This window comes from Colletotrichum gloeosporioides (genome assembly GCF_011800055.1).
Source record: "Colletotrichum gloeosporioides strain Lc1 chromosome Unknown consensus_7, whole genome shotgun sequence".
NCBI lineage: Eukaryota > Fungi > Ascomycota > Sordariomycetes > Glomerellales > Glomerellaceae > Colletotrichum > Colletotrichum gloeosporioides.
This window is the reverse complement of record NW_025544652.1, coordinates 1,271,365-1,294,560: the sequence shown is the minus strand read 5'-3', so window position 1 is coordinate 1,294,560 and position 23,196 is coordinate 1,271,365. Positions and strand designations below refer to the sequence as shown.

Sequence of the window (23,196 nt, the reverse complement as noted above, 5' to 3'; positions counted from 1 at the left end):
ATCCCTCCCGCCACCGTTGCGCGTCCTGGCCGTATCGGTCTCTCCAAACATCTCTGAGCTCAGGCATCGCACCTAAGTTCGCACGTCGGCCATCATGTGCCGATTCTTGGTACTTCTTCACATAGCTTTCTGGAGTCTGCATAATGCTAACTGTGCCTAGGTGTACCGTGGAAGCGATGAGATTCTGCTCTCCAAACTTATTCTCGATCCCACCCATTCCATTTTGAAGCAGTCCTTCGATTCGAGGCTAAGACTGGTGAGTTTGACTCCGTTCGTACCAACGCGTCTGTAGCGAACGTATCTAATCTCATTATCTGATCTAATAGGACACAAGAAGGGGTCAGAACAACGCAGATGGGTTCGGAATTGGCTTCTATACCGACCCAAAACTTGGACATGCGCCATGTCTCTTTACCTCCACGATACCCGCCTGGAACTGCACCAATCTTCATCGTATTGCCTCGAAGACTGCTTCACAGCTAATCTTTGCCCACGTCCGAGCAACCACCGAAGGATCCTTGAGCGAAGACAACTGCCACCCGTTTTGTCACGGAAGCTTGATGTGGATGCATAACGGGGGACTTGGGGGCTGGAAGTACATCAAGAGAAGGTTGGGTCAAAGATTGGCCGATAAATGGTACTTGGGAGTTCAGGGTGGTACAGACAGCGAATGGGCCTTCGCTCTATTCCTGGACACTCTCGAGAGGATGGGTCATGACCCCAGCTCCCAACCTCCGAATGGATTTGGTCCTACAGTGCTCCGAAAGGTCCTGCTGAAGACTATCGCGCTGATCAACGAGCTCATTGATGAAATTCCGGAGAGCACAATCCAGTCGGAGAATGTGGACACCCGAAGTTTGCTCAACTTTGCGGTTACCGACGGCAAGAGCATCATTTGCACTCGCTATATAAGCAGTGCAACAGATGAGGCAGCCAGTCTGTACTACTCGTCAGGCACAGAATGGGGAACGCGAACCTCGGCTGTTAATGATCGAAACTACCAGATGGAGCGCCGAGACAAAGGTGCCGACATCGTTCTGGTTGCGAGTGAGCCGTTAACGTTCGAGAGAGGTATACTTCAGACTACTAGAAGCTCAAACGAATCGAGACTGACATTGCGGCAGAAAATTGGGTGAACGTTCCGACCAACTCCATTCTGACTATCCACAACCAAACCGTCATGGTTCATCCGATCATTGACAAGTACTACGACCGAAGCCCGTACCACGTCAGATCCAGCGCGTTTGTTCAGACGAAGGGTTTGATCGCAAATGAGAAGATTTCGTCTCTTCTTAGCCCAGCCGCGACCCCCTTGCCAACTCACGAGGCTTCCAAGAAGACTTTGGGACCAATAATTCCATTCGGTGTTTCTCGTAGCCACACACCCGATCAATCCTTCGCCGCCAAGTCGAGGCGACCCAGTACACTACACGAAGTGTCAACAACAGCCGATTCAAGATCAATTATGACCATATCGAGCGGGCAGACCAGCATATCCCGCCCCCTTGTGCAAGGCAACATGAAGGTCAAGAGAGCTGCACCAGAAGTACAGCCTCATGTTGACAGCGACACGGATTCGTTAGCACCCGACGACCAGAACCACAGCAGGACTGAGTTCGGCCATCCTAACAAGTTGTCGAGATTCTTTCCCGAATTGACTATGAGCTAAAGGGCCGGCTAAGCGTTAAGGTCAAGTCACTTTTTTGGTGGTCTTGGACATTTCGCCCCCTCGACAAGCACAACTGAAGAAGCCTGTTGATTGCGCATGTGTACAACAAAATATTCATGGATTACAAGCGGGCGTTCTTGTCTTACTGGGAAAAATGAAACTGAAAATATAATCGGCGTCATACAAAGGGCGTTGAATCTGCGTGTCCCATACGTCTCGGCATCTTAGCCCTGCAATTGAATAACAGGAAAGTCGGGCTGCCTACCGAGTGATTTCCTGTACAATAGTTCATGTCGTCTGAATTGGCATTGAACGTCTGCTGTCCGTCAGATCAAGCAACTAAATGGGGAGACACCTCCGAATTCGCTCCACAAACTGGCCGGCGCCCCAGATTGGCCAATCCTGAAAAGAGGCCAAGCATATCACTGTCCAAATTCCCGTGTGCCAGTAAACGCCTTCTTTCGGTGCTTGTTCGCTGGCTCGGACATCCAGCTATGCAATGACAGGTTCAAATGGACGGATGCATGTTATTGGCATAGCCAGGTCAAACTTTAGACAAATCAGCACCCTTATCGGCGGATTGTCGATCTGCCACTGCTCCTGTCACCCGGTCGGTATCTTATCTACGCCCGGAACCAGCGTCTTTCATTTTGTAACCTGGCATATTCCGCAGGTTGATTTTCTGGTTCCTGTTGTTTATCTGAATCAGGCATCGCACAGCACTACGATTTCCCCCTCGCATATCATCAACGATGCCTCCATCATGCACATTCTTAAACTTTCCTCTTGAGATTCGTCTTGAAATATACAGTAAACTTCTTCTCCACCCTCCGCCTGATAGACTCGCGCCGAAGACCAGACCCGCCGAGCGGTTACATCCTGCCATCCTTGCCGTCAACCGGCAAACACACGCCGAAGCTTCGCCTATTCTCTATACCAAGAACATCTTCCTTGCCCACGGTGCCCTGCTCGCGTCTTTCCCACGGCTCCGACCATGGTATCCGCCGATTAAGGAACAAGGGGTGCTTCCTCGTATCCGGCGGTTCCACATTCAGGTTCGGCTTGACTGCGACCCGGCCTACGACGCCGAGGCAGTCACGGCTGCATTCAGCGGTGCAGACGAGCTTGTTGTGGAGGTCCGGCAGTCAATGTTTCTCGGGGCAGATCACGGCACGCTGCAACTGTTCGAAGGAGTTCGGAGTGTCAAGGCCGTGAGAATTTACGGGAGCACGTTCGGCTTCGAGGACTACGCACGTTGGCTGGAACAGCTGATGAGCTCCGAGGCCGATAATCTGAAGATTGAGTTTGTTCGGAGGCAATGACCGAGTCTAATGTGACTTGTTCAACGTCTTCATGTTTTCATTGAGCAGACCACATCCGAGGCCCGTTTTCGGTGCCTATTCTCGGTACGAAACGACAAATCCTTCAGGCAACCGAGGCATTGCTCGAGCTTTGAGCTACAAGACTTGACGTTCCCGGCTCCTCTACTTCAAAACCTTATCGCATCCAACAACCTGACAATACAAATCATAAGGAAAGAGGGAGAAGAAGAAAGGCAAGAGAGGCTCCGACAAGGGTTGAGGGCGCGTTACAATTGCGACATCACACCCTGCGGTGACAACACAGAAGCCTGCTCCACATTGATCCCCGAGTTTAGGCGCCCCTCAGTGGAGTATACGCCCCGGGAAGAGCTTGTCTGGGCGCGATCAGCCTATCAAGGCGACCTCGTTACCGGCCTCCTGGACATGAGAGCCGCTGCCCATTAGAGCAGCGGCTAGGAACGGCCATGCTAAGCTCAGGTCACTGCTCGGACCTGCGGCCGATGAAGCAGCGACGAAGCTAATCCCTATCGAGACTCTAGGTCCCATGTCGCAATTGTTCGCGCGACACATCCCATTTGCTTTTTGGCACTTCATTCCTTTTGGTCACCACCCAGCCCGCTCCCTCACACACCCCTTCGATTTCAGGACTTGCAGGTTGGCTGGCTGACCAGAAGGGCTTGGGAAACGCATCGCGACTCTACTGCGAATGATCAGGTGAACTGGAAAGCCCACAGCCAACAATCGCGCGACCCTGAGAATGGCGTTCGAATTCCTCCCTTTCCTGTCTGCCGTGTTCGGCTGGATCTACTTCCTCTGCTGGTCCGGGTCCTTTTATCCGCAGCCTCTTCTGAACTTCACAAGGAAAACCACGGCTGGCACAACAGTCGACTTTCCTCTCATCAATTGCCTCGGTACGTTGCAGGCTCCTTAGGAGCTCTGGCGCAACGCGACAGGGTGGCTAATTCGTGATCTTCAGGCTTTCTGGCATACCTCGTCTCTAACTCCTGCCTCTACTATTCTCCCGTCGTCCGCTCCCAGTACGCCGTGCGCAACCACGGCCTTACCCCGACCGTCGCCTTCAACGACATCACCTTCGCCGCTCACGCCCTTCTCCTTTCCTGCATCACAACCAGCCAGTATCTTCCACGTCTCTGGGGTTTCTCCCCTGCCGCGGGCACCAAGCCTAGCCGCTTCATCACGGGCATCGCATTTGGGTGCGTCGTGGGCGTTATTCTCGTCGCATTCATCGTTGCCGGGGCCCCTAGCGACGGTGACCCGCGGACGAGCTGGTGTGCTCTCGATGTGGTGTATGCCATCTCCTACGTCAAGCTGGTTATCACGTTGATCAAGTATACCCCGCAAGTCATTACCAACTACAGAAACAAGTCGACCAAGGGTTGGTCGATTTGGCAGATTCTGCTTGACTTCTCTGGTGGCCTATTGTCCTGCGCCCAGCAGGCCATCGACTCGTATTTGCAGGGCGACTGGTCCGGCATCACTGGTAACCCCGTCAAATTCGCCCTGGGCAACGTGTCCATGGTGTACGACCTAGTGTTCATGACTCAACACTATATACTATACCGCGGCTCAGATGGTAAGGCCGAGGAGAGGGATTCCCTTCTTCGTGCAGACGATGAAGAACACCAACGACTAGATTAGATACTTGCCTTTGGTACGACTTTATACTGACTGCTATTCGGCACATCTCGATTACTTTAGAGAATAGAACGATATCTATTTCTGAGTACAAACCCCTGCGTTCTTGCTTAATGTGCCGGACAGCCTGCGAAGCTTGGAGCATGCATGTCGTGCTACCGGAACACATCTGTGAGCAGTAGTAAATCTTTCATACACATCTAGACAAAATACGAAGCAGTCTAAACACGCTCCTCTGGAAGAAGTCTAGAAGTCTACCTCTACTGTAGCCTTGTCTCCAACCACGGTATGCCAGGCGCAGCGAATCTCAACAAGAAACGCGAGTATACCAACCACTTGCAAACAACGTCCAAAAGGAATGCACAGGACAGGAAGGAAAGGAAGAAAGAAAAACAAATGCCGAAGTCCCTTTGTATGCCTGCCCCTGAACGCCGTCGGGGGAATATGCGGTCTCGCAAGGTGCCTCCCAACTTTTAATCGCTCTAGAGTCGTCTCTGTTCTGGTCTTGGTTTATGCTCTAGAACTTTTTCCCCCGGCCGTATATGCGATATGTGACTAATCCTTTCTTTCAGCCAGAGACACCTGCCTCTCTTTCTCAGGCCGTGCACTGTCTGATCATTTGAATTTTAGGTCCAAAATTACGGTCGAGGCCGCTCATGAAGAGCCGCTTTCGTTGGTCTGCATGAACGCAGGAAGCTTCTTCCAAGACTCCTGGCTGGGCACCTTAACCTTACCAAAGTCCTCGTCAATATCGAGGATAATCTTCAGGGCGTTACGGCTACGCGCAAAGGGGCTGGTGTCCATCTTCTCCCTCAGCGTGGACACAGCTTCCCCAACACCAGTGTGAACCTTCATAGATTCTGACGAGCCGGGATAAGGGATGACGCTCTGCAGAACCTCGTACGCGGCCAAGGTAAAACCAAACTGTGGGGATGAGCGGAAGATTCTGGCCGGACCACCCTTGAAGAAAGCACGGAAGCCTTCTTCCTTCCAGATGGTCTTGGCTGCGTGACGGAGACCAGTGTATGTGGCCTCACCCTTACGAGCTTCGACCTGGAGACGGGTCTTGATGACGTCGCAAGGCGTGGTTAGGTAGGCGGCCGGCATGCCGGCAATGGCGCCGGCAGTGAGTAGCTGAACGACGCCCAGCTTCTTGGTAGGCGACTCTCCGAACATGTCCTTCTTCAGGTGACTGTAGGTTGGGAAGTAGATGGCGGAGAAAGGAACGTCACGCAGAAGACATGCAGAAGCGCCCTTGTAAAGACCGACGAGACCCAAGTTGCGGACAATCCACATCGCGGATCTCTTGGGGGCTCCTTCGACAGTCTTGGCGACCTCGCCCTGAACCTGGAGTCGAATCTTGACGATCTCCAGAGGGTTGGTGAAGACCTAAAAGGAATCATGTCAGGACCGATGCGAACCAAGAGATGTGCGTTTATGGGGGGGACTTACAACTTGGCAACCTCCAGCAGCGCCACCGGCAAGAATTTCATGGCCGTACCAAATCTTGCCCTCCTTGTTGGTAAAGTGGCCACGAACAAGGTCGTTCACCGTCAGCTTGATGGCCTTCTCGGGTGCTACACCAACAAGCTGAGGCAGAACACCGGAGTACAGACCGCGCAAACCCTCGTTTCTCCATACCTTCTGGAAGCAATCGATTGAGTTCTTGTACAGCCTCTCGCCTGGTCTGGCACCTCGCTGGTTTTGCAGGCGCGTCTTCACGAGATCGATGGGATATACCATGAAGGCACCGAAGGCACCGGCCAAACTGCCAAGGCCGAAGTTGTAGCCGGATTCGAGAACCCGACCAAGAAGCGCCTTGCTTGCTGAGGCGCCCTTGGCGATAGCTTTCTGGGCCGCATCGTCGACCTCGGAGAGGGCGTTTCTCCATGAGGGATCAAGTACCTTGGCGAAATCGGTGAGTCCGAGACGACCCGAGGGCTCATCGAGGCTGGCGAAGTGGAAAAGAATGTCGGCCTCCATGGGAGTGAAGAGGGAGAACCGAGTGATCTTGGCGGCTTGGTTCAGGAACTCGGTCCTGGTAATCTTGCCGTCCGGGCTCTTAGCACAAGCACGGCGCACGATGAGCTCGACAAGATCAATCTCCTTAATCATGTTCTGGAAAGCGCGCACATTGGCATACGAGACCTTGCTGCCGAGGGAAATGTTGCACAGGGTTGATAGGTTCTCGAGCAAGTGGTCAGACAGCTTGTGCTTAGAGGTTTCGCGGATGATGCGCTCAAAATCTTCTGGGTCGATGAAGCCATCGCCGTCCTGGTCGAATTGCTGGAAGGCCTGGCGAATTCTCTCGCCCTGGAGACCGCGCAGCATCTGGGAGAATTGAGGGTAGTCCATGTGGTGACGCTTCTTCTTGCTGCCAATGTACAGTTTGGCCCACTCGCACTCCCAGTCAAAGGGAATGCTATCGGGTCCCTTGTTCAGCTCGTAGAGCTTTCGAAAGTCTTCGTACTTGACGTTGCCGGTTCTATCGACGTCGAAAAGGCGGAAAGCGATCTCGTACTCGGCGTCGGGCTTCATCAACAGGTTCTCGAAGGCGGCCCATTCGGAAAGAGTTATTTTGCCTGCACCCTTGCGATCGGCGACGCCAAAGAGAATGCCATACTGTTCACGCTTGATTTTGTGCTATGCGGTGGGCGATGGAGTTAGCCAACGATCGCGTGGTGTATCGGAGGGATATCGGAGGCAGCTTCTCGTCCAACTTCATGGCATGGAATTCCGCGAAAGGACAGCATTCAAGGTGGAAAAGATCAGGAGAAGGGAAAGGCTCACATAGTCCTCATCAGTAGGCGCAACAGCGTTAATAAACTGCTCAGGGCCCATTAGGAGCTCCCCTGATGCCTCGTCCTTGACAGCATTGGCGACAAATCTTGTTTTGGTCTGGGCGGACAACTGGACGGGCTCTTCAGCGCCAAGGAGACTCTCCTTGACGGCCTCCTTGACGGCCGCTGCTTTGCTCATCTTGGACAGATTGGATTCGCAAGAAGGTGATGCAGTAGGCACGAGGAGAATCGTCTGAGGACTGAGGACCCTGCCTTAACCTGGGGAAGAGAAGAGGAGGTAAGGTGGGTGTGGGTTGTGGGTTGAGCAGATGTTATCGCGCAAGGTGAGGTAGGGTGGTGCGGCGCGATAAGATTTGGCCTCTACCAGTCACTGGAGCCGACGTGGGCCTCTGGGGAGAGGTTGCGCTCCAGGATCGGTCGTTTCTATTACGAACTCAATGGACACAAAGAGGGACAGGTTGCTCAGTCAGGGTAAGGAAAGTGGGCAAGGAGTCAAGTTGAGGTCTAGGAGGTAGGTAGCGAACGGGTAGGGGAGATGCAGTGGGAAAAAAATTTGGGGGAGCCTCGTCTGGGGAAGTTGGTCACACAACTTGAGAAAATTCCTATTGCAGCCGGTCACTTTGTTCTTTGGTCGCACGCAGCAGGGACTCCGAAAGGAAACATGGAAGCTACAGAATGGTCAGGCGGTCTCGGTTTGGAGGACGCGTTAGACGGATTCAGAGTATTGGCATGTACCGAGCCTAGCACGAGCGGTATGCCCGGTACATCTGAAGAACAATCAGAGACACCGGGCAGAGACACAGAACACGCTGTAGAAGGCGCCAGAGACAAGAGACAGACACAATGGACAAAACCAGCGGGATGACGGCGGGGCCTGAGTCAATTCCTCAGATGCAGGAGCCCGTTTTTCGGAATCGCCAGCGTCTGGCGTAATTTTTTTCCCCCTAGCTCCACGCGGGAGTCAGGAACAGGCTTCGGATCATAGTTGATGCCAGCCTAGCGTGCCGCGATACCCACGATATTGGGCACGATAAGGATTCATCGGCCGGTGGTGACCTAGGCACTCGTGGACCAGCTGGCCTGGCACGCCTGGCAGGAGTGCCACATGCGCAAACCCACAGACGCCGCCGCCGACATGTGCGCACACACATGCCGCTTCCTGCAGCGTTCGCGCGCTTCTAAGCGGGCTGACCGCCTCGGACAAGGCCGGTCTTGCTTCCGTCCTCGACGGTGCGTGTGTGCAGAACTGCAGCTTCAAACTCTGCCGTTCTTTCTTCTTTTTGCCGCCGTTTTCTTTTCTTCTCCCCCGCCATCAATAATCCTTCAGGTCCTGACCTTGACCTTACTTACCTCAGGTAGCCTCGATATCGGCTTATAACTACTGGTTAAGTGCCTCGGCATATGTCACGACCGGAAGCAAGCCATCTATCTTATCAGCAGGTACATGCGCAACGGGTAGAAAGCCGCGGACTCCTGCGCAACAAGCAGTCACTGGCATAGCTTGCTCTATGTGTACATACTCCACGGAGGAAGCCCGACGTGGTAGGTACCAATAACCGGCCTCTACCGGGATTTTCACACACGCCGATAGCTTTCAATTCGACGGGGATGGTCCACGAGTGCCATCAGATTCGTGCGCATAAACTTCGGACAAGTGGATCCCGGTCCCGCCCCGAACATGCCGAGGGGGCCCATGGGGAAGAGGGTGAGCTGAACCTGGGCTTGTCTGGGCACGCGGGAGTTCTAGCCGCCTCTGGGATCAAGGCACAGCTACAGCAGGACACATGTTCTGCAAGACCCCTAAAATATTTGGGATTACGCAGTATTACGACAACCTTCTACGGAATTCAACGGCCGCGAGAGCTGCTGGGCTGAAATGCTGGTTTTTGTTTCCCATAGAACCGACGGTCACGCACCCTACTCAAAGGTCAGAACCCCATGCTCTCCTCTCCCACTGCGTCAAACCCACTGCCGCAGTTTCACTGCCACACATCCGCACCAACGGAGGAGCAGGTGCCTAGGCCTGCCATTTTCGGAAACCGAGGCCAGTTCGACCGACGTCAGAAGGGCCAGCTGGAGCTAGGGATCGGCTCGGAGCACCTGGCCTCGACTCGAGGACCGGCGCTCCCGCCTGCGCATCCGGCTTCCACGTTCCAGTCAATCTTTGCCTCGCGAATCGACTTCCCTGTCGGTTCAAAATGGCCGAGCGGGAGAGATGAATCCGATGCATTCACCAAACCCCACGCCGTCGCCAGCATAGCCGCTCATGCGCACCCCGTCGCCGTCTTGCAAATACGTTCTGTCTTGACCGTCAGATGTCTTCCAACTGACCTTGCCACCCTTGGTCATCTCAAGCAGACAGCCGTGCTCGTCGTCGCCAGCACCCGACACCGTACCCGTAGCCAAAACGTCGCCCGTGTTGAGGTTGCAACCGTTGATTGTCTGCTGCGCTACAAGATCTCGAAACGTCCAATACATCCAGCTGAGCTGCGCCGTGCATACCGTCGTGGTCTGCCCGTCCGCCAACACCTCGGCTTTCAGGGCAATGTTATAGCTTGACTTCTCTTTGTGGTCGAGCAGGTAAGACTGCGCTGGTACGTCCTTCGTGGGCGGCCGTGTCGCAAAAGGCTCGAGGGCTTCAAGCGTTATCACTAAAACCAAGTGCATTGTCAGTACTGCAATCAGGAACAACTTGGCGTGCGAACGTAAGACTTACCCCAAGGGCTGATTGAAGTTCCAAAAGACTTTCCATTCATTGGGCCGAGAGGATTCATCTCGAACCCTTGGATGTCACGAGCTGCTTGCTGTCAGCGACGCGGCTTTCTCCTTCCTTCACAACGATGCTCTACTTGCCACTCCAGTCATTCAACAGAACAAGGCCGAAGACATGCTCGTCGGCATCAGAAATCGCAACCCGGTCGCCAAGTTCCGTCGCCTTTCCAATGATGCAAGCTACCTCCAGCTCGTAGTCAAGAGCTCTGCATGGTCCAAACCCAATACTGTCTCCATCGCGATACTGACCGTAAGGGCGAGTGATTTTCGTTCCCGAGACCACGATGCTGGACGGCCGACCGCTGTACCCGATCGGAAGATACGGTGCTGCGGGCGGCATCGACGCCTGTCCCATAACGGCCGCTGATGCATTCAACAAGTGTTCCTTGGAGCAAGAGAAGTCGGTGAAACCGCCAATCTGCACCGGCAAGTGCAGATGAACATGTTCAATCGGGACGCCGCGTTTTGAAACCACCGACTGATCGGACAAGGTGTTTCGAATGCTCTTTCTGAGCAGACGGAGTTCGTCCTTCCCTATGGCGGCTAGAGCATTGAGAGTTGGCTAGTTCATGGTCAATTTCACGTTCCCCTTTCGAAAGCTGTGGCATATACCTGGGACAGCGCGGCTTGGACCTGCTTGGAAGCATCGAGGCCCAAATCCGCAAGAAATACAACCAAATTGCCAATCCTCGTGGCTACGCCTTTTGGATGTTCGGCAGTGCTGGCAATGCCGTAGGGAATGTTGGCGAGGGAGAAATGCTGAGAGAAGCTCATCTTCACGTGCTGAGCGTTTAAATTCAATGATGAAAGGAGTACCGGCGACAAGATCTTACTATGACAGCGGCTGCTTGTCTTTTACGTCTCACAGCAACAAGCTTCTTAGCCTGGTCCAACATCAGCACCCCCCCCTCCCCTTCCTCCCCCGCCCCCGCCGGCCCCGGATTCACTGGCTCGGTTTAATTTCCCGAACCTAGCATCTGGTTCAAAGAGCAGGTCGGCAAACTTCGCGGCATACACGCCCTCTGATGCATCAGATGTCCCAAATTCGTCTCCGAGTTTTCATTTGGACGGGATTACGGGCAACGTCACATAATTCTCCAGGCCCTGCCCGAAATGAATGTTGTTGAGTCCTGCAAACTTGATGGCAGGCCTAGGGATTGGAAGTTAGTCATGGTGTTGAAAACGATGTGCGGGGAAGAGGGGCTCACCTGTCGACATCGGAGGAGTGCTGGAAAATGCCACTGCCTTGTGTGTCGCCACTCGCAACTTCAAATACGATTTTGCCGCCCTTGTCGACAACTACGTTCGTGGGCCAGAGCTCGACATCTACCGCGTAAATCTCGCCGGCCTTGACAGGCTGGACGTCTGTTGAGAGATACTCTCTGTGAGGCAGCCAAGACTTGTGCCTAGGGTTCTCGTCATGCACCTTGCGGTTGCTTACACGAAGCCAGCCCTTCACAAGTGGCACAGGGTCTCCGGCTGTTCCTGTGTAGAACACTTCCTGGCCTGTCGGGTCGATGTGGCGCAGAGTTACGAATAGGTCAATATCAGTGTCGTGTCCGGTGTTATCGGGCGTTACAGAGACGTTGAGGTGGGCCACTACGTGACCTGTGATTTCGGTTTCCTGCTCAAAGGACGCAGTGGCAAAGGATACGAATTGCTGGTTCTCCAAGGACCCAAGAGCCTTATACGACACCGTCTTTGACTCCGAACTGGGACCAGCTGCTGTCAATCCCAGGTCCGAGGTCAGGAAAAACTTCGTGTACTCCGTACGTGGAATGGGCCAGGCACTCTCCTCTCTCCTTTCGTAAGCCTTCTCCCTCTGGGCATCGTTGAAGCCGATGTTGCCCTTGCGCAGTGTGAGCGTTACAGGAGACACCTTGCCAGGAACACTCCAGCCCACGCGGTCATCACCCTTCAGAAAAGCGTCGAGGAAGCTCTTCTGGAGTTCAACCTCCTCGGGGTAGTAGAAGGGTAGATCATGCCGCCCAGTGATGAAGCGGAGGTACTTGAGCTTGGAGCCGGCTCCAAGATATCCCTGGACGTTGCCTCTCAAATGAAGGAGAATGCCACCCCAGTTGGCAACGCTTAACACGGGAACTTCAATGTCTTCCAGCTTATACTCCTTGCTGGCGTAATAGTCGTCGTCGCGAAAACGATTGGCCTCGTTATCTTTGGTTTGGTCCTGACGGTTGGCGACCAGGACGTCGTCAGGCAAATCGCCCTCGATGGTGTCCTCCTGACCCCTGGCTCCGGGTCCGTCGGGAGGAAAGTCCAGCTTCGACCTGTCTTTGCGGCCATACTGGTTCACAAGGACCTGTCGATTCCACCACACGCCGATGAACTTATTGGAGTAAATGCCACCGTGTCGACAACGGTCACGGTAGTAGTCAGACATACCCTCCCACGGGATGATAGCTGCGAGACCTTTGGGGCGACGAGCCGCAACTCGCCACTGAGAGCCTGTGACATGTATAAGCAACCGGCGATGATAGGCGTCTAGACAGGACACACATACCGGCATAGTAGGATATACCCAATAGGCCAACTTTTCCATTAGACCAAGGTTGCTCAGCGGCCCATTCAACAACATCGAAGAAACACTCGCTCGTGCCGCGGCTCATGGTATCTAGGAAACCAGGGCTCTGACCCAAGCCGCGCTCGTCGGCTCTGATGATGGCATAGCCCTGACTGGTCCAGTAGACAGGGTCCGGAGTCTCCCAGGCTGAGTACTTGGACTTTTGCTCGGGGTTCACCTCACTGAACGATTTAGGGTAGAACTTGGCGTACGGAATGTCCTTGCCATAGGGACCGTAGGTTACCAGCACCGGATAGCGACCGGTCTTTCCCGACGTGAGCGGGAGGTAAACATTGGCTCTGATTGGAAGTGGTGAGTCCTTCAGGGGAATGGAAACGTTCTTCATAAAAGTGAGGCCATTCTCCTTGTCCTCCGTGACCTCGAGGAGGTCCTTAATGGGCGGAGTCTTGACAGACATGGCGATCAAATAGATTGGTGGTGAGGTGACGAAGATGGTGATAATGGTGTCACTCAGAATCGGCTGCGTTTGTTTCAAAAGGGTCCTGGTTGAGTTTTATTGCGAGAGACTGGGAGATTTCGGAATCGCAATCACGTTCTTCACGGCAGGAGCTCTTGACGATGGGGTGGACAGCGGAGGTGATGACAACGGGCCCCTCATGGCGTTCCGTCGGCGCGGCGGAAGGGTGGGGGAGGGGCTGACCCCAACCAACTGGACCTCGACTTACGGTTGGTACCTTGGCAAGTAAGGTAGGTAGGCAGCTGAGCGTACCTACCTAGCGAGGCATAGCACGTACTGCCGTGCTCGCGCTGTTTCGTGTATGACGGACTGCCGCTGTGGCTGGTTTTGGTTGGTTGGGAGACGACGAGGTTTGAGCTCCCTTCTTGTGAAGCAAGTGTGACGGACGTGCTCCGGCGAACCTCGGAGCTCCACCGCGAGGGGCAGGGGTCAATGCCGATGCATCCTTCCCTTTTCTTTCTTCTCTTGTATCAACTCAAGCGAGCCGAGTCACCTACATAGGTAGGTACGCTGCGAGTGAAAACTTAGTGTACTGTATTTCTATTGCCGAGCCGATAGTGGCTTCCGACATGCTGGCGAGTTTTACGGTGGTTTCGCCAATCAACGTCAACGTTGTCAATGTTGCCACCTCTCACGCACACACATGCACTCCCTCTCATATGGCGATTCTCAACCACCTTCGGTCAAAATAAATGAAGCTATTCGTGCCTTGTGTGGTGTCGCGGAATTCCCAATCCGATAGTGTACAGTTGCAATCGCAATGCCGTGATGTCTCCCTCCGTCTCCAAATCCACGGCTGCTAGCAGTCAGATTTCGCCGCCAACCTTGGCCCTCCAATATGTCTGGTTTACCTTGCCCCCCGTGCTTCTCCAAAGCCAGTTGGTAACCTGTCAGACGCACGTCAGCAACCAGCCGGCATGGTTTGCCCAGCCATGGCGCATTCTTACCCCTTGAATCCAACATCCGTTCAACATCACAAAAACGAAGCCGTTCTCAATCCTGTTGGATCCCCAAGGTCGGTCTGCAACATCCAGCTCTCGGTTGATGGGTCTGTACGGAGGCACTTGGCGATGCTGGTCATACCAATCGGGAGGGTTCTCAACCGCTGGCAAAGGCGCATCTCTGGACGGCCTCGCGTACGCTTCCTCGACGCCTCCAGTGAGTCGGATGCTGTAGTCATGGAGGTAGTCCTGGCGGACTGTGGTTGTGATCGGGTTGTCTGTTGTGGTGGCCGACATACTGATGCGCGTGGCTGAACGTTCTTGTCTGTGGGTTGGGTTTTGCAAAGGATGAGTTGTGTTGCGAACGACTTCAATCTCAGTTCTGGTCTCAATTCTGGAGTTTGGCCTGCGCCTTTCTGGAAAAGGATTCACAAGGGGGGAGCAGGCCGCTTCAATATGCCGACCGTCGACCCGTCGTCCATCTCCGCGAACCCGCTCCCCGTTTGAACCAGTCCTGCGTCGGAAATGCGGGGAGAAGTGAACTGCGTCTGCCCTATCCTGGTAAGCTCGACTGTGATCGACCAGCACCCCTGTCCTCCACTTTCCGCCCCTCTAATCCCCGGACGTCCAGGTTGAGGTCCCGCCAAGTCGTTCGAGCTATCGGGTCATCGAAGGGTGTCACTGTCGGAATATGTTACAGCTCCCTCGGGGTAACTAGATAGAATAGCTTCAACTTCACCCAGGGCAGATCAGATTCGCGTCCATCTCACTTACCCTCCTATTCATACCTCTTTGCCCTGCTCATTGGAGACCAACCGACCGCCGCTATGGAACCTGCCATCGAGAAGCTGCTCGTGACCCTTGTTGATGGTCGCGCGGAGGGCATCCGGTTCCGCCAAGACAACCTCTTCAGTCTTCACGAGGAATTACGCAAAGAGTCCGCAGCGCTGTGCGCCGCCGAAGAAAAGGACACGGGCGCGTCAAAGACGGAAGTCGAGGTTGAGCATTTTCTATCAATGGAGGCCGTTCGCCACTTCTATGAGTCTCTTGACTTTGGGAAAGAGCTCGATACTGAGTACCTGGTGGCTCATGGCAAGGACAACACCACTAGACGAACCGGTGCTGGGCTGGTTATCATTAGGCCAACAACTTACACTCGGCTGTTCTCTATTCTGAGCCCTCTTGCTGCGGCTATAGCTGCAGGCTCTGTGGTTGCGCTTGAGGTTTGTAGGATTCCGAACCACGGTCATCTCATGGTTTTGAACGAAGCTGACCAGAGCGAACAGCTCGAAGATACTCTGCTGCAGCTCGACTCAATTCTCCGCAGCGTTCTCCCTCGAGCTCTGAATCAGAATGCTTTCTGCATTACAAAGAAAATTACTGATCAATCGCTTCTCGACTCAGCAATCCTTGTGGATCAAACAGGCGCTGCACCCAGCGCAAGCCATGTCAATCACTTTGTCTCCTCCAACACTGCCCGTGCCATTGCCATCGTCGACCGTACCGCCGACATTGAAGCCGCAGCAGGGGCCATCACAGCCGCACGTTTCGGCTTTGGGGGACAGTCACCGTATGCGCCAGATCTCGTTCTAGTCAATGAGTACGTGAAGAAGGAGTTCTTCGAAGCATGCTCAAAGCACGCTTCCCTTGCCTTCGCGCGGGAGACGACCGTTCGACGCGCAAGTGACAACAAAAGCGACGAGACCAGGACGGCCGTACAGGAGGCTGAGGAGAAGCGGCTGGTTTCCAGCTTTGGATCGAAGGACTTCAAGTTGGTTGACATCAAGGACAAGTGAGTTTCTCCGGGTGCTCAGTGGTAGGGACAGGTTGTTAACGACTGTAGGAACACTTCTCTCTTGAATGCCAAGGTTAGTGGGCGTTTCTTGCCGATTGCGACTTCATCTGGCCTCGTGGACTCCATATACACTTATGAGTTTGAGTAAGTCAATACATGCCATTCCATCAACTAAACGTTGTCTCACTCCTGTTCACAGAAAGCCTCTCTTGGCGGGCTACTTCTTCGCCAGTCCCGACGCAGCAAAGTACCTCTCACAACACCTTCCCTCGCACATTTCTTTTATCAACCAGATTCCCTCCAGCCTTCTCCTTGGGCCTGCGGCATCCACCTCGCACGATGCGGCCTTCGAGTTTCGTTACAGCAAGGAAATGTTTTCCGTGTCCCGGCCACAGTTCGTTGAGCAGCCTTCCGGCGCACTGGCAAAGGTCGACCAGCTCCTCTCTGGCGCCGGCGGCATCACGACACAAAGCCTGCGAGCTTTGGCGACTGCCCCCCTGAAGCCCACGAACCAGCCTGGAAACAGCAGGTTGGGATTCTTCGAGCAAGGATTCGTAGTTGGTGCCAGTCTGATCATGAGCATTGTGCTGCCCAGTCTGGCGTATGGAACATGGATCGGTGGACGTCGAGTGTTTGACTACGCATTGAAGCTCCGGTCTTAATTTCCTCAATTTCACAATTAGGTTTGTGCGCCTGTATATTAGTCTGCAAATGCAACCCACTTCTTACTGCATTCATCACAATTTGGCAACTTCAACAGTGCTTCAGGCAGATCACAAATGGTTCCAAGATACGAGGCCTTCGCAAAATGCCCCGGGGAAGTTTGCTGACCGCTGACTAAGTAATCAACACATGCTGAAATGAAGCCACACGAATCAGGCGTTTTCAGGTCGTATTCCATGGTAGTTGCGGCGATTCGGCACTCGGGTTGTTGAGGGGGCAGGCTGGCCTAACGGCTCGATCTCGGCTCGGGAAGTGGAGGAAAGACCCCAGTTTCCCGCACCGGCCCCGCCGGCCCCATATTTCCCCAGGCGAACCCCAGACCATTCACGCTCCTGCCTTCCATGGGCATGGCGAAGCAGTAATTGCCGCCATGTCGGGCCTCTCAATTCCGCCGGACGACCTGATATAGCGTCTCGAGTGAGCATTCCGTCCGCCGATGGGGCCGTCCTTGGCTGAGATGTGGCAATGACTATCGGCATAGCTATCGAGAACAGCCAATGCCACTTACATCAACGGCCACGACGTGAGATAACCTTCCCAGAAGCCTTCGCCATCGAGCCATCCATCAATTTTTGTATGACAAACTCCAGTTGAACATTTCAAGTGCTCCAAAGATCGAGGTTAGCTTCGTTCGTGTATATCCTAAGTACAGCTACCACAGCGACATTCTGCAAGAAGGACGACGCCTCTCAACCATGGCCGTTGGCAGCAATGAAGAGGGTCCCATGACCCCAGTTCACCTCTTTTCTCATGGCTCGACAATGATGCTAGGCGAGGAGAGCAACTCGGCCACGTATTGGAAGAAGTGTGGCGATGAAGCTCTCGCTCAGGGCATAGAGCATATCGTGATGATGGTAAGCACACAGCTTCGTCGTTGCTGGTTTCACCATCCCACGCTTCTTTACGATCAGCCAACTCACAACGGACAGGGCGCACACTGGGCAACGAATGCTCCCGGAGAGGTGCTCATCTCCGCGCATCCCAAGCCCGGAAAATCACCTGTAGCCTACGTGAACCCTCAAAAATACCACCCCTACAAGCTCAACCCCGACCTGGATTACATTCCCACGATCCAAGCCCACCTGGAGGCTGCAGGCATCCCTTCCAAAACTGACCCGACCTTCGACTGGATCCACGACACTTACCTCGTCCTGATTCGCATGTTTCCAAAAGCCTGTCCACCCACAACCCTCATCTCCATGAACGACTTCTATGACCCTCACTTCCACGTCGCCGTCGGCGCTGCGCTTCGTCCTCTGCGGGAGGCCAAGCACAAGACGTTGTTCATCGGGTCGGGAGGCTCTGTTCACAACCTTTACCGCAACGTCTGGGGCCCAATGCTCCGTTTCCGCGACAACTTCGCCCAGCCCACCCCGCCGGAGCCGTGGGCGCTTGATTTCCGCCAGGAAGTCATCGACACCTTTTGCCCAGCCTACGAGGAGGACGTGCCTGCGGACCAGGCGGTCTATGGTTGTGCCATCCGTGGCAAAAAGCCATGCGGCGGACCTATGCTGAGGCGCAAGGTGACGAGTTTAATGAAACATCCCAAGTTCCGCGAAGCCCACGCGACGGACGACCATTTCATGGCCACCATGTTCGTGGGGGGATTGTGCGGCGGCCGGGGGGACGCCAACATGAAAGCCGAGATGGGCGCCGAAGACTGGGAACTCACCAACATGTGCAACTCGCAGTTCACAATTGGAAGCTGGGTTGACGCAAAGTGAAGGACAGGCAGAGTGCGATTTCTTGGTATCAGATTTGATGTAGCATGCTATCTATCTTTCTATCCTTAGTAAAAAGGCCCTAATGTACAGCTCCGTTTCCCCCTCCCTTCCGGTCCTTTTGCGCCTATGCGTCCATGTAAACCACACACGACGCAAACCAGTAAGGACACCGTCGCAGCCGATACTGAATCGTCGTGTTCCATTACGAGAGATCCATATTGTCCCACTGAAAGTCATCGCCAGTATCGAGACCACTGAAGAGGTCATTATCCCCAAGGTCAAGACCACCCCCAGCGTTGGAAGGCCCACCCAAGCCCATTTCGCCAGCCATACCCAAGTCGAGGCTGACGTTATCTACGGACATGCCATCTCCGGTAACAACATTCGCAGTTGCAGCTGCCATGGCATCGTCGAGAGAGCCTGTGCCTCCATCTAAGCCCAGGCCAAGATCGTTTTGCAGCATGGTATCTGCTTGAATGGCTGCGGCCTGGGCGACGACCATCTGGGACTCCACCTTGCGATGTAGTCTCACCACGATCTCGGTCAGATTCATGTCTATCTTCTGCAGTCTTTTGCAGTTCTCGGCATCCGATTTCAGAACTTCCCGCATCGTCAGCTTCTTCTGGATAGGCGCCCGCATGTTTCCCGAGTTATCCATGAAGTTGAGGGCGTTTGCCCAAGGGCTGTCGTTCGCATCAGGGGCGCAAACCAGGTTCGCAGCCACGTCATAAACGATACTGCCACTCCCAGCTTCGCTATGTTGTCTAATGTCTTCATAAATGAGTTGTAGCAGTCGCTTCGCGCCGAGAATGTTGAGAGCTACGAGTATTTGACGGTGGGTATACGTGGGAGGCGGCCTATCAATGGCCGGATGTATGCTCCATTGCACGAGACTTTGCAAAGTTTGTCGAAGTGTGTTTGCAAAGCCTACGTTTTGATGGTTGTGCTGGTGTTGTTGGACACCTGACCAAGCTTCTAGTTCGACGTGGTCCGCCGCCCCTGTCCTTCGGGACATTGGGATGCTGTCTTTAATTGCCCTTAAAAGCGGCTCAATTTCTTGACTTTTGGGGTCTGATCGCTGATATGTCCTCAACGAATGCTCCAAAGGCTTTGCGACGATGTTCATGACAGAGGACAGCATGTCCGATGCCTCCTTTGAAATCGAAGTTGGCTCGAGGACAGACTTCAACACTCTGACGATGGCCTTCTGGCATTCGGGCCGCTCAATAAGCAGAGAATTGGAGAGGTACGTGATGGCTACAACCAGAGATGGGAGAAGAAATGTGTCGACGAGATCTGAAAGTTCAGTTAGCCACAGCATAAGGGGACCAGCCAGAGTCAATCTTACATTCGACTCCTCCTCTCAAGCTTTCCTCAGACAGATGACCAGTGCTGAAGGCAAGTACAATGTTTTGGAAAAGGGTTGAAACAAGGAGGTAAAAGTCTTGCGGTGGGCACGACGACATGAGCTCGTCTCCTAGCCCACCAGCTTCCGAGTCGAAAAGCCCATGAATCCAGCCGTCGAGATGACCCTTTTGCTGTTCTGATAGTTCATCAAACACTTGGCTCTGATGGCCTTGGCCGAGCAGTTTCGAGACGAAGGAGTCAGGAGACACGATCCCAAGATCAGATACAGATAAGTTATAGCGATATGCAAAGGCCATGACCAGAAGAAGAATGGACCCAAACTCCTCGTATACGGGCTGATACTCGCCTTGATCCTCATCATACTTCCAGTTTTCTAGAAGATCGCAGAGTGGATGAAGAATTGTGGCCGGTTTCTCAAAAAGCAGCATGACGTCCAGAGACAGTGGTCTTTGGGCCAGTTGACTGCAAAGGAGCTTGAGAGACATTGTCTCCTTATTTCTGCAAAGTTGTCCCAGAACCTGCGGGTATCAGAAAGACGTGATACAATCCACGCTGACTAGCAAAAAACATACCTCAGTCAATGCCTGGCAGACTGCGCCAGCGTTTCCATCTTTCCCATCGAGCTCTCCAATGAGGGCCTGCATGCGCTCAGGATCCGCGAGGCACTCTGCAACCAGGTTGTCCTTCACGTACCTTCCACCTGCTGGAAGATTTTGATAAGGTGTCTCCCCCAGAAGGCCCTCAATACTGCTCTCTCGCACTAGACCATGGAGACAGCACGCCCAGCAGAACTCTTCTCGGACGGAGTCGGTGAAAGGGTTGTTGCTCCTGGACTCATCAAACATAGATGAAAGTGTGGGAAAGGTATTTGTATCTACGCGACCCAGCGCTTCTGTGATGCAAAACTCCGCTGTCAGAGGAGGGTACATATGTTTGCTCAAGTTCTCAATAAGAAGAGGTAGCTTGTTCATGAGAAATGAACGGAGGAGTGGAGCGGCTGAGTTGCCTTCATTTCGAGAAACAGCATTGGCCAACACGTCGAACGAGGCTAATATGAGGTCAATAGTGGTTGTTTGTACGTCTCCCTAAGAATCGCAGCGTTAGCATTTGCGCATGATATAGTGCCATTTTGCATTACCTGATATCTGTTGTTCAGATAGTTGAAGATGGACATGTCGTCGATCAGTGGTCGTCCAACTAGCTACAACAAAGATCATTGTCAGCATCTTCACACTGTTCACAACGACCATGTACTAACCGCAGCATTCAGATATATATATAGGCCCGCTCTCGAGTTGACGATTGGCAGTTCGGAAATGACGAAGTTTTCAAGTGCTACAGAGGAATCAAAGAGGTCTTCTATCTCGACATTTGATGTGTTCTTTTGTTCATCATCAGGCTCAAACGCTGCTAGCGTGCTTGTACGAAACATATCCAGACGAGTTGCTATAGGCCCGGCGTTCTGCATGATCGTAGGCACGAAGTTGGCTAGACTCTCGGATAGGGCCTTCCTGGTGTCTTCATACTAGTCAATCGAATTCCTAAGGGGCAGAGATTCCGGCTATGCTTACTTTTTGCCTCGGGGCTTCCAAAAGCCTTCATTACTGTGTGATTTTCGCATACTCCAAGGAGCAAGGCTACAAAGGCAGCTCGCGCCGACTCCATTTCTTCCCTCGCCTGACTGTTTTGCAGCTGGCCCATGACGTCGACCGTGAAGGCTGTGGCGGCGTCGGTGAACAGAGCAATCCAACTGGCCATAATCTTGGCAATTGCAAGGCCAGTCTCTGTATTCGTTATCGCTGTACCTTGAGCTACAGATTTCGTAAGTCTATAGAACATAACTTCCTCTGCCGAGTACGAGCTCGCCCATCGCAGGGTCTGAGATGCAGGATTGCCGCCATTCGAAGCCTGCGCAGCTTCTCTAGAGTGCGCACGCGAAGTAGAGTACTTATATAGAGCCTCTAATATAGATGGCGTGTCGATGTAGTTGAGGTCAGACAGTACTTGGAGGAAGCGTGGGACTCGAGGATCGAGGCTCTCATGGTTGTGAGGCTGGGGCCGCAGGAACAGATCGGCAACGACGGAGGGAGGAAGCGGGTGTTTCGCCTGAAGGAAAGGGACATATGATTCGAATTTGTCGGGATCCAGACGAGTTGCAAGACTCTTGGCAATGAACTCGTTCCACTGCCTCAGCGCGGCGCGCTGGACGCCTCGGATTACGCGACCGTCCATCGTGCAACTCGACTGTCGCTAGGTGCCGGGCGCATCAAGTGCTGCTGGTTGGCGTCGCCTCGAATGCGCGAATACGCATGCTACGGAGCTCGCGTTGAGGCCTGTCGTGGGTGGTAGAAGAATTAGAAGCGGTTTCAGCGATGAGGCAGGGCTGAGCGCAAACATGTACCTGGGGATGGCCAATGTTGGTGTACCTGTGATGCGTAGGCAGTAGGAGTGGTAGCCGTGCACCTTTTTGCGGGATCCCGAGGTTGGGTTCAATGAGGACGGCGCTTCAGTGGCGGGGCGTCAGCAAGCCCACCCCTGCACCTCAAATCGCAGCACATTCCTCCAGGTGGGTTTATGCATAGTTCAGCAATGACAACCATCATATGTTCGTCGCATTTCAGGATGCATCTATCGCCGTTTCGCGCCAAGTTGTGAACCTATTTACTATGCACCGCCTAGGAAGATTTCCCTGTCAAAATCACCAGTCACTTTGCATCACCAGAGGGGTCACTAGGAACGCATGTAATGTGCACAGTACTGCTTTCACTGTCGGTTGAATTGACATTGATTCCGCTGTGCGGATTGCTTGCTACGAACGCTATGAGCCAGATGCCACTTGGCCCCGGCAGCAAGTCGTGCAGCCCAAACTCCTCGTCCCGAGTTGAGATGCACTGGCACCATTCAACCCGTCTCTTGTACCGCCGTCCATCCGCGGTCGTCGCCGCTGGCGTCGTGGCCAAGTCCCGCGTGGTGTACAAGTCCGCCTCAATGGCCACATGTGGCGCTGTGGGCCAGTCAGACTCCGGCCTGGAGCTTTAAGCTATCAGGTCTGTCACCCATGTCTGCTGGGCCTCGTCCTTCGGCCCATATCCGCGTTCTTCTCTCCTCCTCTCGCCTTCTTCCTCTCTCTCTCAGGCTGGAGCTTTGAAGCTACCAAAGGGCCTGTCATCTCTCAACTGGGAACGTCTTCCAATCATTTCCATCAAGCCATATTAGAGAACGCCGATTGCAGGTGTGTTGTGTGTAGGTGGGGGAAAAGGTGTTTGACTGCCAGTCCAGCAACAAATGTAATGCGCCGCTGGCAGAAAGGGGTGTGGGTGAGTGACAGATAGTGCTGGGGGCTGGGGGGTGTGGGGTGCTGATTTGGGT

The 23,196-nt window shown here is 53.8% G+C and overlaps 9 protein-coding genes across 9 annotated transcripts; 5 read left to right on the top strand and 4 right to left on the bottom strand.

The window, feature by feature from the left end:
- Positions 1 to 94: 94 nt before the first annotated feature.
- On the top strand, positions 95 to 1,669 carry GCG54_00001771 (putative glutamine amidotransferase DUG3; the record flags this gene model as incomplete). Its single annotated transcript, XM_045401875.1, has 4 exons — positions 95 to 109; positions 161 to 256; positions 327 to 1,071; positions 1,125 to 1,669. The coding sequence occupies 4 exons, from the start codon at positions 95 to 97 to the stop codon at positions 1,667 to 1,669; spliced, it is 1,401 nt and encodes a 466-aa protein (XP_045270604.1).
- Positions 1,670 to 2,421: 752 nt separating this feature from the next.
- GCG54_00001770 (uncharacterized protein) lies at positions 2,422 to 2,991 on the top strand (the record flags this gene model as incomplete). The annotated part of the gene is made up of 1 exon (XM_045401874.1): positions 2,422 to 2,991. One exon carries the CDS (start codon positions 2,422 to 2,424, stop codon positions 2,989 to 2,991), a length of 570 nt encoding a protein of 189 aa, XP_045270603.1.
- Positions 2,992 to 3,748: 757 nt separating this feature from the next.
- GCG54_00001769 (Cystinosin-like) lies at positions 3,749 to 4,650 on the top strand (the record flags this gene model as incomplete). Its single annotated transcript, XM_045401873.1, has 2 exons — positions 3,749 to 3,902; positions 3,968 to 4,650. The coding sequence occupies 2 exons, from the start codon at positions 3,749 to 3,751 to the stop codon at positions 4,648 to 4,650; spliced, it is 837 nt and encodes a 278-aa protein (XP_045270602.1).
- A 651-nt stretch (positions 4,651 to 5,301) lies between these two features.
- GCG54_00001768 (Calcium-binding mitochondrial carrier protein Aralar2) lies at positions 5,302 to 7,626 on the bottom strand (the record flags this gene model as incomplete). Its single annotated transcript, XM_045401872.1, has 3 exons — positions 5,302 to 6,036; positions 6,100 to 7,290; positions 7,438 to 7,626. The coding sequence occupies 3 exons, from the start codon at positions 7,624 to 7,626 to the stop codon at positions 5,302 to 5,304; spliced, it is 2,115 nt and encodes a 704-aa protein (XP_045270601.1).
- A 2,015-nt stretch (positions 7,627 to 9,641) lies between these two features.
- GCG54_00001767 (Fumarylacetoacetase) lies at positions 9,642 to 13,216 on the bottom strand (the record flags this gene model as incomplete). The annotated part of the gene is made up of 7 exons (XM_045401871.1): positions 9,642 to 10,099; positions 10,165 to 10,245; positions 10,470 to 10,782; positions 10,833 to 11,003; positions 11,310 to 11,370; positions 11,429 to 12,683; positions 12,739 to 13,216. 7 exons carry the CDS (start codon positions 13,214 to 13,216, stop codon positions 9,642 to 9,644), a joined length of 2,817 nt encoding a protein of 938 aa, XP_045270600.1.
- Positions 13,217 to 14,082: 866 nt separating this feature from the next.
- Positions 14,083 to 14,514, bottom strand: GCG54_00001766 (uncharacterized protein; the record flags this gene model as incomplete). The annotated part of the gene is made up of 2 exons (XM_045401870.1): positions 14,083 to 14,163; positions 14,224 to 14,514. 2 exons carry the CDS (start codon positions 14,512 to 14,514, stop codon positions 14,083 to 14,085), a joined length of 372 nt encoding a protein of 123 aa, XP_045270599.1.
- A 394-nt stretch (positions 14,515 to 14,908) lies between these two features.
- Positions 14,909 to 16,674, top strand: GCG54_00001765 (uncharacterized protein; the record flags this gene model as incomplete). The annotated part of the gene is made up of 5 exons (XM_045401869.1): positions 14,909 to 14,927; positions 14,971 to 15,440; positions 15,504 to 16,009; positions 16,061 to 16,156; positions 16,212 to 16,674. 5 exons carry the CDS (start codon positions 14,909 to 14,911, stop codon positions 16,672 to 16,674), a joined length of 1,554 nt encoding a protein of 517 aa, XP_045270598.1.
- Positions 16,675 to 17,430: 756 nt separating this feature from the next.
- GCG54_00001764 (uncharacterized protein) lies at positions 17,431 to 18,459 on the top strand (the record flags this gene model as incomplete). The annotated part of the gene is made up of 2 exons (XM_045401868.1): positions 17,431 to 17,589; positions 17,647 to 18,459. 2 exons carry the CDS (start codon positions 17,431 to 17,433, stop codon positions 18,457 to 18,459), a joined length of 972 nt encoding a protein of 323 aa, XP_045270597.1.
- A 202-nt stretch (positions 18,460 to 18,661) lies between these two features.
- On the bottom strand, positions 18,662 to 22,059 carry GCG54_00001763 (Mediator of RNA polymerase II transcription subunit 5; the record flags this gene model as incomplete). The annotated part of the gene is made up of 6 exons (XM_045401867.1): positions 18,662 to 19,755; positions 19,808 to 20,345; positions 20,400 to 20,912; positions 20,966 to 21,028; positions 21,086 to 21,345; positions 21,399 to 22,059. 6 exons carry the CDS (start codon positions 22,057 to 22,059, stop codon positions 18,662 to 18,664), a joined length of 3,129 nt encoding a protein of 1,042 aa, XP_045270596.1.
- Between the last annotated feature and the right edge of the window lie 1,137 nt (positions 22,060 to 23,196).